The 14,811-nt window shown below is 39.5% G+C and overlaps 3 protein-coding genes across 3 annotated transcripts in view; 1 reads left to right on the plus strand and 2 right to left on the minus strand.

The window, feature by feature from the left end:
- The first annotated feature begins 542 nt into the window (after positions 1-542).
- On the plus strand, positions 543-4,999 carry LOC108673678. The gene is made up of 5 exons (XM_018161536.2): positions 543-642; positions 1,722-1,819; positions 2,265-2,427; positions 2,808-2,942; positions 4,769-4,999. The coding sequence occupies exons 1-5, from the start codon at positions 612-614 to the stop codon at positions 4,879-4,881; spliced, it is 540 nt and encodes a 179-aa protein (XP_018017025.2). The 5' UTR covers positions 543-611; the 3' UTR covers positions 4,882-4,999.
- A 5,527-nt stretch (positions 5,000-10,526) lies between these two features.
- On the minus strand, positions 10,527-14,282 carry LOC108673688 (sodium/hydrogen exchanger 9B2). The gene is made up of 5 exons (XM_018161548.2): positions 14,108-14,282; positions 13,531-13,704; positions 13,135-13,299; positions 12,079-12,156; positions 10,527-11,103 (listed from the first exon to the last, which is right to left on the minus strand). Exons 1-5 carry the CDS (start codon positions 14,243-14,245, stop codon positions 10,981-10,983), a joined length of 678 nt encoding a protein of 225 aa, XP_018017037.1. The 5' UTR covers positions 14,246-14,282; the 3' UTR covers positions 10,527-10,980.
- A 111-nt stretch (positions 14,283-14,393) lies between these two features.
- Positions 14,394-14,811, minus strand: part of LOC108673679 (xanthine dehydrogenase 2) — a 46,959-nt gene continuing 46,541 nt past the window's right edge. The window contains exon 29 of the mRNA XM_018161537.2: positions 14,394-14,475. Coding sequence (XP_018017026.2) covers positions 14,394-14,475 — 82 coding nt within the window. The remainder of the gene's footprint in view (positions 14,476-14,811) is intronic.

Raw genomic sequence — 14,811 nt, forward strand, 5'->3', positions numbered from 1 at the left:
ATAACAACTAATTGGAAGAGCACTCGGCATACTTTCATGTCGAAATTCGCTCAAAAGGACAAAAATGTTATTGAAAAAATATTATCCGTCCAAAGCACTTCAATTTGCGTATCAATTAATAACGGACTGAAAAGGTTTAATTAGGACTGGGGGAAACTAAGTAGGCAACTTCAACTATAGTGCAGGCGTATTTGTTTCGATATATCTAATTAGTTGTTGGAGAATTTGCTATAAATTGTGTACATTAAATGGTGTTCGTGGGATAAAATATTTTAGTTTAATGGATAAATAGCTTAACCTTTACCTACGTTAAACGTGATAGGATATTTTCATCGCGGAAATGCTGATAATATGAAAACGCTTGAATCATAAAGCAATTTATGTTCCTATATTCTGACGTATAGACAAATTATCAAAATTACACTTTTCTAATTGATTTAGAAGCCGAGTCAGGCTTTGAAATATTAAAATTACACTATTTCTTACACTAGGCGAGTCAGGCTTTGAAATAAATGCAAACAATTGCAGGGAGTGACAAGCGCTTCTCCGGGACTCCCCTGCTGAACACGACGGTCGGTAGCCCGTTGTTGTGCCTCCGCCTGTGCGGTGACATGGGCGGCTGTCTCGGCTTCAGCTACAACGGTGACGTATATTCAACTTATGAACTTTTTGGCGTAAATTTTTATGTTAAAGTTTATCGCAAGAACCACAAATAATTAATCTATTATAGGCGTTTATATCATAGAAGCCCACCGGAAAATAAGTTGTCTGTTTGTTAAGAACGCTCATTTCTCTTTCTGTGACTGCAATAAATTTCGTAGAATGAAATCTATACGTATTCCCATGTCGTATAGTTCTCATCGTGGTCTAGGCTGTACGTCGCAGACTGCCTCGTTATAATATTCATTTGTGTCGCCAATGTCAATTTCAACTCAGTTCAAGGGGGCAGCCTGCGTCCAACCCTGGTGGTGGAAGTGGTGGTGCGGTGGCTTTTGGAAAGTTAGGGAAAAAGCAAGAGTGACCAGAATGGATAAGGGGAAATGGGAAAGACAGTAGAGGTGACAATAGGCGAATGGCTCATAGTTAGATTGGTTTAGGTTTATGTGTTGGGATTGAGTTTAGTGGGGAGTGACCGCCGCAGCCGTCACAGTGACAGCGCCGTGTCTCATCATTGCTCCTAGTTTTCCTGTTCGTAGAAATGAATGGAGGAAATTTTTTTAAAATAAAGGAAATTCTTGCGTAAACAGGGTGATAATAGGACTTACTACCATTCTATACAATACGGCGTGATGCTGCCAATTAAGCAAGCCTCTTGTATACGGAAGCTGGTGTTTCTCATGCGGAAAATTACAGCAGGAGTAACTGCTGTTAATTGCCTCCTCTTCAAAGTTCGCATTTCTCTTCAGTGTTTGTTATGGAATTATATAATTAGTGATTACTTTCATTTGTTTTAAATCGCTAAGCTCAGGCACGATCATGAATCATCAAATTAAGCGTTAAAATTTGATGCATGTTTGAAAAACTTGTTCCGTAAGCATCAAGTCTGTAAAATATAAAATGACCGTAGAATTAACAGCATACATTTATTAATGCTCTGATGCAGAGTATAATTGACGGACCTAGATGAAAAGATGTATCGCAAATGAGTTTTGAGCTTTCGATGCATTAATCGATCTAGAGGATCTCTGTCAACTGTCCCCGAATTGTCGAGACTTATGCAGGAGGCGCGTGTCAACCGATGGGTGTCTTGACGACTCTCGTGGCGGCTTCGGGTTGGACCTCCTACGCCATCACCCAGCAAATCAGCCCTCAGCTTCTGGTGAGCTTAATGACGTGATTACGAACTTGTTACATAAAGCTGGAATTCATCCTTGAGAGTAGATCGAAAGATAACAAAAGTAACAAGGTTTTTTATAATATTCAACAGCCTGGGAATAGTTTCTGCTCAATTTAGCCTTGTCATATAATCAGTTCTACGTTCTGTGTGCAGTGGCAAGCGACCATTAGCAGTAGGCACATAGGTGAAGTCATTCGTTAGTTTTAAAACGTTTTATTCACTGTTTTTATTTTCGTCGTGTTATGACAATATTCCATGAGATTGAACAAGAAAAAGTGTGATAACATCTTCGCCAAAGCTTTTCGACAGAGCCGCTAGAACCATGCGCGCAGGACTATATACGTTTCAACACTGCCCGTCAACATGTGAACTTGTCAGATTCCGCTATTTTTAACATTATTCAATTGATAACAATTATTCACCACAGAATCCTTGTGCAAGCAGCCCATGCCCACCCACCAAAGTGTGCGTGAAGTACTCGCCTCCAGCCAATGTGCCCTTCCATCCAGAGGCGGCACTTAACTTCTCGATGTCTGGCTTTGTCTGCACCAATGCTACGAGCTTACTTGATCAGCGCAATCAAAACAAGAGTAAGCTCATTTTTTAGCTCTCTTTTACATTGAATTGTCAAGAATGATCAATGTATGGAACTCGGATCGGGCCAGATCACAGCAAATACTATTGTATTTTATATTATTGACGTGATGATATACAAATGAAATCTGTAACGCTGAAATTTTTACTTTACATTGGTTGAAGGTAGTTTAACAGTCGGAGATATCATCTAATCAACGGTAGGAATTGAACAAATTGTCGATTCTAGGAGCTTCTGACAGAAAACACTGATCTATGTCTGTCGGACTGATGAGTGGAGTGAAAACTAATGAAATATTCAAAAGTCGTTCGGGATTACTGAGGTTATCATTCGATAGGAAACGACTGATTCTTGGCTTTTCATTCCGCATGTCAGGCTGCAAACTCGTTGCTCATTGGTACACGGACTTGCAATATTTCGACATTGGTGTACCGGAATACCTGTCCATTTCCGAGGCCTTCGATCGCTGCTCCCTCCTGAACTGCGTGTCGTTTGTTGGGGTCTTCTATGGTGAGTTTGGACACAGGAATGTCCTCATTGCAGGGCACCAATTTCCATGAATGCACATTCACACCATCCTCTTTTTCAGTAGTTATCATGTCTCTGCCTGAATTTTCAATTTCAACTGTGGGCAGACCATTAATTGTTCTCACCTAGAAATTAATCTTAGGTTCTTAATTATAAATTAATCACTAACACACGTATGTGTCTATAAATAAATACGTAACTGTGAAATATTAAATTTCAGAATTTAGAACGCCATAACCTTATGGGACATTATAGGCCTAAGGCTAGCTACATCGTGATTTGCAAGTGTTAGTGTATACCAGAAGAGCCTGTCATTGGTGAGATTGAGTCTTTTATACACATTAAATCACTGAATGAGTTGAATAACTGAAGAGTTGATTATGACCTTATGACCCTCATGACCTATGATGAGTTTGGGACTTCGTGGTCCACGGTCTCGCTGATGCGCCGCCTTCGTCGTTCTACGTCTCCAAGTCGTCGATAGGCAAGTCCCCTCGCCCTCGGGTCCCGGATAAAACGTTGAATGTGTTCCCTCTATTTGCCCTCCATTGGGCCAGCTGATGCAGGATACTGTTGCTTGTCGCTTGCTGAGGGTAGTTTCCAATAACTGGACAATCCGGGATTTTTTTTCAACCACTTATCCAATCGTCTCATGAATGTCGCAAGGGTAAACTCCCCTCCTCTAAACGCCTTTGGCAAGACGTTAAACAGTTTCGGTCCTGCCACGGACAGTGTTCCCTCCTGAAGAGTCTGTACTCCGACCGCGGCACGGTTATTAAATTGGGGGATCCTGCACTGTCTCCCTCTCCTTTCGTCGTAATATTTCACCATTTTGGAGGTCTCACTTTCAAAGTTGGAAGCCAGTCCGGTTATCATCTTCCAAGCGTACAGTATGATGTACCTCTCTCTTCTCCTCTCCAGTGAGTACAGTCCCAGGTGTTTCGGCCTGTTTCAGTAATTCTGGCACAAGCCTCTGTATCTCATTACTTCGAATTTAGTGCCGTTGAATTGCTTATTATTCACTAGGACCCAATCGTAGATTGCCGACAAGTCATCCTGTCACCTCTCACAGTCTATGTTCTCTGTGATCCTCATCAGCACTCCTGTGTCGTCCGCAAATGACGATGTAGATGCGTGGGTGAGTTTCGAGTCAATTTTGGCGGTGTGGATGAGGAATAGGATCGTTCCTATATAGCAGCGAGCCCTGTGGTACTCCGCTTTTCACCCTTGCTTCTCGCGATTTCGAGTTTCCAATTGCGACAGAATTAGCTCCGCTTGTCAAAATATGACTCGAGTGTGTTTGCTCGATTTTTGCTTCCTTTTACTTTGGTATGCTTGTGACACGAGTAACAAATTACTTCATTAATGATCAGTATTGAAAACATCCCCATTTATGAGGCTCTGCTTATTGTACATGTAGGTTATTTGCTTCGCGATTTGTCATGATTTTTTTTTCCAAAAAGCTCTTGTCAGCAATGCATTTCTCACATTAAGTTGAGTGTTCGGAGTTCCAAGAGTAGACAACTTAGTTTGTAACAAAGAAAGCTATGTATGTCTGCGCCAAAATTGAACGCTGGATTCTTGCTGGTTTGTCAATTTTAAAATAAAAATTATTGGGGCTTCCTTCTTGCGGCTCACTTTACCATTCACTACAACGATTTGTTTTCTGATCCGCAGCTCTGAGGGTAATTAACTGGATTGTTATAAATAAAAAACGCTGTTTTTAGCTTGTTATCCATCAGCTGAAGCTGTTCATGAATGCAGAAGCGGCTGACTGCGATATATTTCAGTTTCATGTTATGTTACAGCGAGCGGAACGACCAAAGGGATCTTCAAGTCCACGGCGCCGCTCATGGGAGCTGCGTCAAAGCCCTACCCAACGCCACCCACCGTCATCAGCTGGTTCCCAGAGTGTGCCTGAACCATGCTCGGTTCTCAATGACTTCCTGAGCACCAGAAACGTGGTGCACTTGCAGTTTATTGTGTAGCCTTACTAGCCTGGTGTGTGCTGGAACAACATATCCGCCTTTCTGCTTCAGTTCTTTCGAGATTTTCACAATTTATTAGTAAAAATGCAAGTAGTTTGGCTTATCGTTGAGAATCAGCAGACTATTCATATATATTTGAATACCGCTGAGAGATAGAATTTACTTCAGCGTAGCAACTTGTTTCTAACTCGCTTAAGAGATTGGTTGTGTGGAAGGTGTGCAGTCAAGATGGTGTACTGTACGGCTTACATACCGCAGTGGTCAAGGTTACGGTTTTTAGCGCATTTTCTCATTTATGGAAAAAAGCGCTATTGTGCTAGTCATGCTCGTCCGTGACTTCACGGACGGACGGACGAGAAAATGCGCTCTCTGTCACTCACTGCAGTGAGTACTGAGTTATATTTTTAAATGTAGTGTTATTATATACAGATCACACAGAGGAAGGAGGCCATATAAAACTTATTGTTTGCTTTATTAGGGTCTGCCAGAACTTTGTAACCAACGAACTTTTTAAAGTAATGCAGGTTTTGAAGCGTGCTGGCACGACTGAGACTTCATGTGAAACGAGATTCTAGATTGGCAGTAGACTTCAGTAGGCATATAGTTTACGTTACAACGTAGAAAGCAGTCTACATTTAAGAACGCTTGATTATTGAAACTACGATTATTAAGTACGGGCGTTTCGCATATTTCTACACATTTGGCTTGGCTATGTCAATAAGGCCTAGAAGAAAAAGTATCTACAGAGGCCATGCACATAGACTTTACTAGAAAAAGTTAACGAAGCTATTAATAAACTAATAATGCTGGCAATTCACTTTTGGTAAGGATATCAAAGTATACTATGACGTCCTAGATAAGTTTTCTCAGATTGAGTACAAGCCAGCAGCTCTGACGCGTTAGGGCTCCGTAATACCGTTCCGCGACATTCAGCACGTTGTGATCGATGGCAGCCCTGGGGCCGTATTATCAAAACTTCGTAACTTTTTGTACTTCCGAAAGAAAGTTACGTGTTACGTAAGTACACCCTTATTTTGGCATTATCAAAACATTCGTACGTAAAACGTAATACTACGCTAAGCGCGTATTATCAAAATCGTATTTAGCGTATCTTATTATCATAAGATACGCTAAAAGCGTATTATCAAAACCATCTGGCCAACTGACCAATCAGAGGCTTTGGATTTGTTTACATTCTGTGAACTTCTATTGCGGGAATCGATGCCTTCGATGGTATCGACTATCGAATGCTGTCTGTCGGTTTTGAGTCGGTATTGCTCCTTGTTTCTGGCATTAACTCTATTGAATTTTTTTTCCAATAGCACTGTTTAGCACGATCACATATTTTGATCGTGCAAATGTTGCACGATCAAGTAGTGGAGCCATCACAAGTAGAGCCATCATTCTATGCGTGTATAATCCGCGCTGTCGGATTACTGACAAAATTCTATCACAAGTCAAGGTATTGCTACTTGCTAGTAAATCAATAGTTTCCTATCGCTTCAGCAGACACTCTAAACTTGTGCGGAACTTCACTTGCGACATCTCCGAGCAGACGTACAGTTACGTTACGTATCTTCCCGCGCAAATGTTTTGATAATACCACCTCTAGAGTTACGTCATCAAGTCAACACTTACGCCACTCATAAGTCGATTTTGCGTTCTTACGAAATTTTGATAATATGGCCCCTGGACCGGATCATCAAAACTTCGTATTTTTTTATAGCTACGTCCAAAAAGATACGTGTTGCGTAAGTACACCCTAATTTTGGCATTATCAAAACTTCCGTACGCAAAACTCATTTGTAAAGCGATTATCAACACCATTTGGCTAACTGACCAATCAGAAGCTTTAAATTTGCCGTTAATAGCTATCCCTGCAAGAGGCTACGTGTACGAAGCGATGTTTTGGTAATCCCGCACCTGGGCAATATGTGCCGTTCTCAGTTTTTATAATATTAATCGTATGAATCCGTCATTTTCATATTATTAGTCCAATATTTTGATCGTGCAAATGTTGCACGATCAAGTAGTGGAGCCATCACAAGTAGAGCCATCATTCTATGCGTGTATAATCCGCGCTGTCGGATTACTGACAAAATTCTATCACAAGTCAAGGTATTGCTACTTGCTAGTAAATCAATAGTTTCCTATCGCTTCAGCAGACACTCTAAACTTGTGCGGAACTTCACTTGCGACATCTCCGAGCAGACGTACAGTTACGTTACGTATCTTCCCGCGCAAATGTTTTGATAATACCACCTCTAGAGTTACGTCATCAAGTCAACACTTACGCCACTCATAAGTCGATTTTGCGTTCTTACGAAATTTTGATAATATGGCCCCTGGACCGGATCATCAAAACTTCGTATTTTTTTATAGCTACGTCCAAAAAGATACGTGTTGCGTAAGTACACCCTAATTTTGGCATTATCAAAACTTCCGTACGCAAAACTCATTTGTAAAGCGATTATCAACACCATTTGGCTAACTGACCAATCAAAGGCTTTAAATTTGCCGTTAATAGCTATCCCTGCAAGAGGCTACGTGTACGAAGCGATGTTTTGGTAATCCCGCACCTGGGCAATATGTGCCGTTCTCAGTTTTTATAATATTAATCGTATGAATCCGTCCCTTTCATATTATTAGTCCAAACAAAAGCATACACGCCATCGGCTTGTTACATTGTAGAAGCGCAAGTCAAATAATAATTGTAAGATGTGACACAGTTCATAACATTTGATACAATGACGTTGATTGGAAGAACTTGTGAATCGGAAGTGTGGACCAAATTACATCAACGGAAAGCCATTATTATATTTTCGATCTTGATCGGTTGAGCATTTGCTACAAGAATAACTTTGGAAACACAAAGAAAACGTGAGCGCATTAATTTCTTCATGTTGTTTGGGATCTGTTCATCGCACAACTGCAGTACAAACTAATGAACTATATAGAATTTATGCACCTACGCACATACTAATATTACACAAGCACTTGAACTATATACGTAATAACCATAATATATCATTTATGTCCTTTGCACTATCATTCTTGTGAACGTAATAATCATTTTTTTAAATCCCCAAGCTCGTTGAACACTTTTTTGTGGCTTCATGTAACCTTATTAGCTAAAATTCAACTGTATACTTTAATGTTCACTATTATGCAATTGTGAAAATTAAATAAAAAAATAATATCAATTTTTAAGAATGGACAATATTGGTCTAATTTCTGAATAATAAAAATTCAGTTAGTAGCAAAAACACTTTTACGTTCTAATAGGGTCATTCAAAATTGTGAATTCGGTTTAGAGTGCGCTAGCGCGCAACATTAGGCTTGGCTTCATTTTCTGGTCAGCGTCGTTGTGGAATTACTGCTAAGTGTGTTGGTCGACGCCATCATTTGTCAATCCATCAGTAAACTTATTGAATATTCATATTCATTAACCCAACCTTCATAACATATGTTTTCACTAATACACGAAGAAGAGGTTCTCAAGCGCCTGGTCGCTTTAAATCCCAACAAGCCATGTGGAACAGGGCTTCCATCCTAGATTTTTCAAATAATTAGAAACTATCCTGGCCGGCCCGTTGACAGTATTTTTTCAAAAAACCTTGAACGAAGGAGCTTCCATCCTGACCGATTGGAAAGAAGCTCAAGTAATATTATTGTTCAAAAAAGGGTGACAAAAGTAGCCCCGGTAACTATCGCCTTGTCAGTCTGACAAGTGTTGTTTGTAAGGTAATGGAATCTGTTGTGAGTGATAGGATTATCGATCACTTGCCTTGACTGTTCACCATCTCTGATCAGACTGTCATCATGGCTTTATTGCCCGTAGTAGATCCTGCACCACTATAACCTCGATCTTGTCTACGTTGAACGATGGACTCGCCTGCTAAGACGAAAGGGAGCCAGTGGATGCATTGTACCTCGATTTTTGCCAAAGCATTTAACAGTGTTCCGCATGAACGGCTGTTGCGTAAAGTGAAGTCTTAGGGAATAGAGAAAAACGTACTCCAGTGGATCAGAGATTTTCTAGTAGGTAGACGGCGTGTCAGTATTACAGAACCGTGTCCGACTGGGCATCAGTGCGCAGTGGCGTGCCACAAGGAAGCGTTCTTGGGCCTATTTTGATCGTTGCTTTTATAAAAGAGCTGCCAGAAGTAGTGTTAAGCTTGTGTTCCATGTATGCCGACGACACAAAAGTTTATAATACAGAGAAGGATGCGTTAAATAAAGCGCATTTGCAAGATGATCTTGAGAGTTTAGTTAATTGGGCTGTTGAGTAGCAGTTGCGTTTTAGTGGCGTTTAGTGGTTGCGTTGAGTGGCAGTTGTGAAAAGCAATTCACCTCGGGAAGAACAATGAACAGCAAGATTACAGTATGAGAACACATGGTTGCAACGAGAGAGTAATAATTGAACAGTATTGTGTGTAAAAAGATTTGGGAGTTTATGTCGACAAGGAGTTGAAAGTTTCTAAGCATGATTAAACGCAAGCTAATAAATCCAACAAATTTCTTGGACTGATCAGGCGCTCTTACGGGTTCCTAGATGCAGAAGTGATGAAGCAGTTGTTTGTTGCTGCTACGTGCTTATGGTCTCGTGATCTTTTCATAGTTTCTTTTTCTCGGGCGGTTATTATATGTACATTAATCCTAAATACAGGACAGCGAGCACCGTTTGACGTAACCCTGTGATGTGAATTAATGTACAAAATCATCACGAGTCATCCACAGGAAGTCAGTTGATTGGGCTTGCTTGATTCAATTAGCAATGCAAACTTTATTTCGGATCATTTCCTCAGGAATTTTGTCATTATTACTCAATTTGTAAGATAATTGTATTAAATTAAATAATTGGCTTTTATTCGCGAATGAATTAATTGCTGAATTTTATATATTTTCATTTTCTACAGAAATGATATGGCTTGCAATAGTATTCCGAACGTTTAATATAGTAAGTTCAAACGGGCGACTTCAAAGTATATGTGTTAATTAAGCAAAAAATTTACTAATGGGAACGTTAGGTGAAATCCCAAATATATATGACTTTTTTGCTCACAATTAAAACTCGGAAGATCTATTTTAGTTATGCCGGAATCAGTCGAATGAAATTTATGTTATTCTTGATATAGTACAATGTAGTACAATGTACGTAATGCCGCCTGTAGTACCAGACTACCATTACTTAAGTCTGCCCCTCAAACAGGGTTACCTGGAACGATAGCATGTCATGATTATTGTGCGGAATAATGAATACTTACCCTATTTCTCTTTAACCTTACAAATACTGTGCCAATAGGTCTAGAATAGTGCATTACCTTTATGACCGTAATAACAAAATTTTCGGTTCATTGTCTTTCAGAATAACACTATAGCACAAATGAATAAAAATTGCGAATTTTCACGTAGGTTGTAAACACAATATTAATGAGCAATACTGGGTCTCGTCAAGACAAGACAAAACAGAAAAGGTGCGACTCGAAATTTCATAAAGTCATATGAAATTTTACAGCCAATAGATAACACACAGAAAAGTCATAAACTTTTTACTGAAAACGTTTAGAGACCTGCTCCATCAGACTGTCAATCAGACTGTCACTTCGAGTATTGAAGATTACATGGAGAATAAATTCGAAAAACTTCTCTGAGTACTTATTAATATATTTATTAAATATATTTACCATTAAAATAAAGGAATAAAGGTACAGAAGTTTGGATTAGTGTATCACTTAACAATTTCACACGGATACGAAAAAAGGCGCTGGTCTCATTAAATTTCTGCTTAAATTACGCATGGATCCTGCAATTGTCAGATAAATATCACCTAAAGAGGATGCTAGAATTCCGCGATATCTCTTTAAAAAGCATTGAGCTTCATTATGAAAATTTTTTTCACGAGTCTAAACTCGTGAAAACTGGTCTACTATGTATAAACAAAACAGCTGAAAATAAGATTAAAATTGAATTCAAGTTTTGGAACTGCTGGATTATTAATTCACAGTTGAAGAAATGAAATTTACGGTGGTTTAGACATTATTCAAGTGCGAGGGCGGACATGAGCTCTGCAAAAGTTTGGAGGCTGAGAGCGTGGTGACGATGGCCCCGATATTCGCGGCGAATAGGATAGTCACCCACGAGATGGTCCGTATCTGCAACAGCATCGAAAATGTCTTAGGGTACGCAGTACGCACACAGTGAAAGCAGGTTTGCCCGCGCGGGCAACCTGCTCCAACCTGCCACAAGAATGAACATAGAATAATAATGTAAGTGTTCACATTGAAAACCTGTACGAATAGGCTTCTGTATTCTATGATTTCAGGCGCCAGCCTGAGCAGGTAACCATCACGCTGGCAACCTGCTTTCACTGTGTGCGTACCCTAAGTTACGTTGTCCATTATACCAAAACTTGATTCTACTACAGGCCTGTTATACTCGCTTTCACACCATGTGTCCATTTACTGTTCATTATTTTGACAAATATACACAATGAGATGAATAATTTTTTATGTAATGAATATTCGTAATTCGTGTAATGAATATTCTTCGTATGATAAATATTCATAATGTGATGAATATTATCACTCGACCGAAATCGAAATTATGAATCGTCTCAATCGAGCAATTATTGAAGAGATACTGCAGGATTTAGTCCCATACAAATATCGAAAATGGGACAACTTTAATTTTTTCCAGCTTAATATCTGTAAACTTGTCCTCTTAAACGCGGCCAAAAAGTTTTGATATGATAAACTAGCAAATAACACAATCCACTTTAAAACTTTTCGAGGAAGATGGAAGGAAAGATTGACTTTTCGTACATTTTGACGACCAGGATATTAAAACAAATTCCTGATCGCTGATATGTTTTATCTTAATTCATGAAAATATTGAACATATATGTTAAGTTAGATTTGAAATCAACTAATAGGGTCTACGGTAGGGCCCAAGTGCTAGTTCCATATTTTAGAATTCAAGCAAATCCGAATTAAAAACAACAGGAGAAAAATGTTTGGCAACCTGATAAATTTTGAAAAATTCATGGTGGCAGATTCAGTACACATGGTGCAAAAGTACGTAATTCGGCAAATTCTGTAATTTTGACATAACTTGGAGCGACAACTTACCTGGTTTGCTAGGGCGATCTCTTGCTCGTCTGCTCCGATGCGGATTGCATGCTCCAGCGCCATTGCGCCAATCGTAATCTGGTTGAATAATTTTGTGTAAGCATAATATCTATACTAAAATGATTACCATTAAAAAGGATTACATTTAATATAAGTGAAGTTTTAACTTCAATTTTTGTTCGCTGTTTTCATTTTTACAAAATATTGGTATAATTTATGACCAGCGTGCAAAATGGAAAATTGTTTGAAACTTAAATGTCACTTGACATAAAACATTATCAAAATGTACCTATTTCTTGAGGTGACCATAAATTTAAATAAACGAAGTTCATTATCGAGCTAGATTCAATTAGAAGCAATTACAAGTTGCCGATGCTATGAAACTAATTTTCACAAAACCGCAATCAAATTCATTGCGTTCAAGTCAAATGAACTGTGAAAAATATGATCCTTTCTGTCATCATCAAATGAGAAAATGCAGAATACATTGAAAAGAAAATCGCAAGGTTTTTTTTACAGTTTATCTACACTCTACAGTCTTCTATCTATTAAAACACTCCTGTAGTCTTCATTTTAGGTTTACGCCCAATGTCCAGAGGGCATAGGGTTAAAAATGTGGATCGTTTTGACCCGAAGACTACAGAATGGTTAAAGCGAACAATCCGAGTACCTAGACGGTGGCCTTCGGTATTAACGCATTTTAAGTTTATTTCCAACGCCCAGAGGACATAGGGTCGAAAATGTAGATCTTTTTGACCCGAAGACTACAGGATGGTGAAAGCAAACAATCCGAGAACCTGGACGGTGGCCTTCGGTATTAACGCATTTTAAGTTTATTTCCAACGCCCAGAGGACATTATATAGGGTCGGAAATGTAGATCTTTTTGACCCGAAGACTACAGGATGGTTAAAGTAAACAATCCGAGAACCTGGACGGTGGCCTTCGGTATTAACGCATTTTAAGTTTATTTCCAACGCCCAGAGGACATAGGGTCGAAAATGTGGATCTTTTTGACCCGAAGACTACAGGATGGTTAAAGTAAACAATCCGAGAACCTGGACGGTGGCCTTCGGTATTAACGCAATGGCGACGAAGATTCGCTCTTTGATGTTGAAGCCTGTGCCAAGCGTCATATAGAAAGTCGTGACGAGGCGACACGTCAGGCTGATGCACAGCATTGCTAATCCCAGCCCGACAGTGTGAAGGTCCATTTCTCGCAACTGAAAGATCGATCAAACTTCCACAAAAAGGTGACAAGAAATTCTTTAAACGTTACAAAAGTGTAGAAATAAGCGAAAAAATTCTCTCGAATTATTAAAATGAATTGATCATATAAAAGTCTGATCGAAGCAGTGATTTAATCTGATATTAATTATTAACATGCAATTGTCATGCACAACCAATTGCTGGTGGTTCCATGAGGTAATTAATACGTAAAGCTGGCAGCTTACTTGCATCTCGGCGCCGATGAGGCCATCCAGCATGGGCTGGAAGTAGCCCCATACGAAGATCAGGTGCTGCCCCACGGGGTTGTCACCATCGCCCCAACCCTGCCGCCTGAACCCTTCCGCTGCTACGAACCCCATGGTAAGCACCGCCAGCGCTCCACCACCGAAAAATTCAATCTGGACCAAGTTAACACAAAAATACGTTACCTCACAAACAAGGGCTAGATTAAATAGGATTACGTCAAATTTGGACAATCGATCGCGTGTTATTTGGACGGCTAAAATTAGATTTTCCGATGAGGCTGCAGTCGTCCCAAAGTAAATTTGTGGAGAAATGGTAGTATGACACATTTTCAGAAAAAAAATACTGCTGATTAGAAGCAGTAATAATTCAAGATTGCAACCTATCTTAATCAACTGAACTAAATTAAGCAGATGACAGAAGTCAAATTCTACTACACAGAACACACTCAACAATCTTCTCTCTCATGAATCTTAATAGATCTTGATTTGCCAGTGCATTTAAAACACGAGTTACATAAATACAGCGACAACTTGAAGCATTTACAACTGCACCGACCTTCCGACTCCCAAAGAATATGAAGAGTCCAGCTGTTAGAAGCATGGCAGACAGCCGCAACGAAGGACCTTGCTTGCGTTTGCTAGGCAGAACCCAGCAGATCAGTCCCATCGCGGCCCCAAAAAATAGCCCCATCATCAATGCAAGAGGCCACTTCAAAATGTGCCACGTCAAGGAACCTGCGCATGCATACAAACAATGATGGTCGTGCATCGTACAGGCGGAAAAATCGTTCTCGCAGGCAATAAATACTACTTTAGGTTTAAGTGATGAAATAATATATATATTATAACGTTCCGTAGCCCTGCAGCGACAACTGCAGCAGGCACTGCACTATAATTGGCGGCGTGACAGCTGTCAAAATGAACCTGAAATAAGGTTTAATTTACCTGTTAATGATATAATATGAATCAATGTTAAATGTTGAACAATGTTTATACTGCTGATTTTATGGATGGTTTGTTCACTCAAATTTTCTAAGGGAATTAACCTGAACAATCGTCATTATCTTAATTTTACCTGTTGAAAATAAACTTTTTGTAAAAAATTACAAAAAATTATAATGAATTAAATGATATTTACAAATTATTTTGACAACCAACTCATAGCTTGCGTTTGACCATTTTATATAACATATCTGATTCTCTAACAAAATTTAGATGCGTGCCCGACTGAAATACGTGCCGTCTTGGACTCGGAGAGCA

Source organism: Hyalella azteca, unplaced genomic scaffold, assembly GCF_000764305.2.
Source record: "Hyalella azteca isolate HAZT.00-mixed unplaced genomic scaffold, Hazt_2.0.2 contig385, whole genome shotgun sequence".
In the NCBI taxonomy this organism is placed as follows: Eukaryota; Metazoa; Arthropoda; class Malacostraca; order Amphipoda; family Hyalellidae; genus Hyalella; species Hyalella azteca.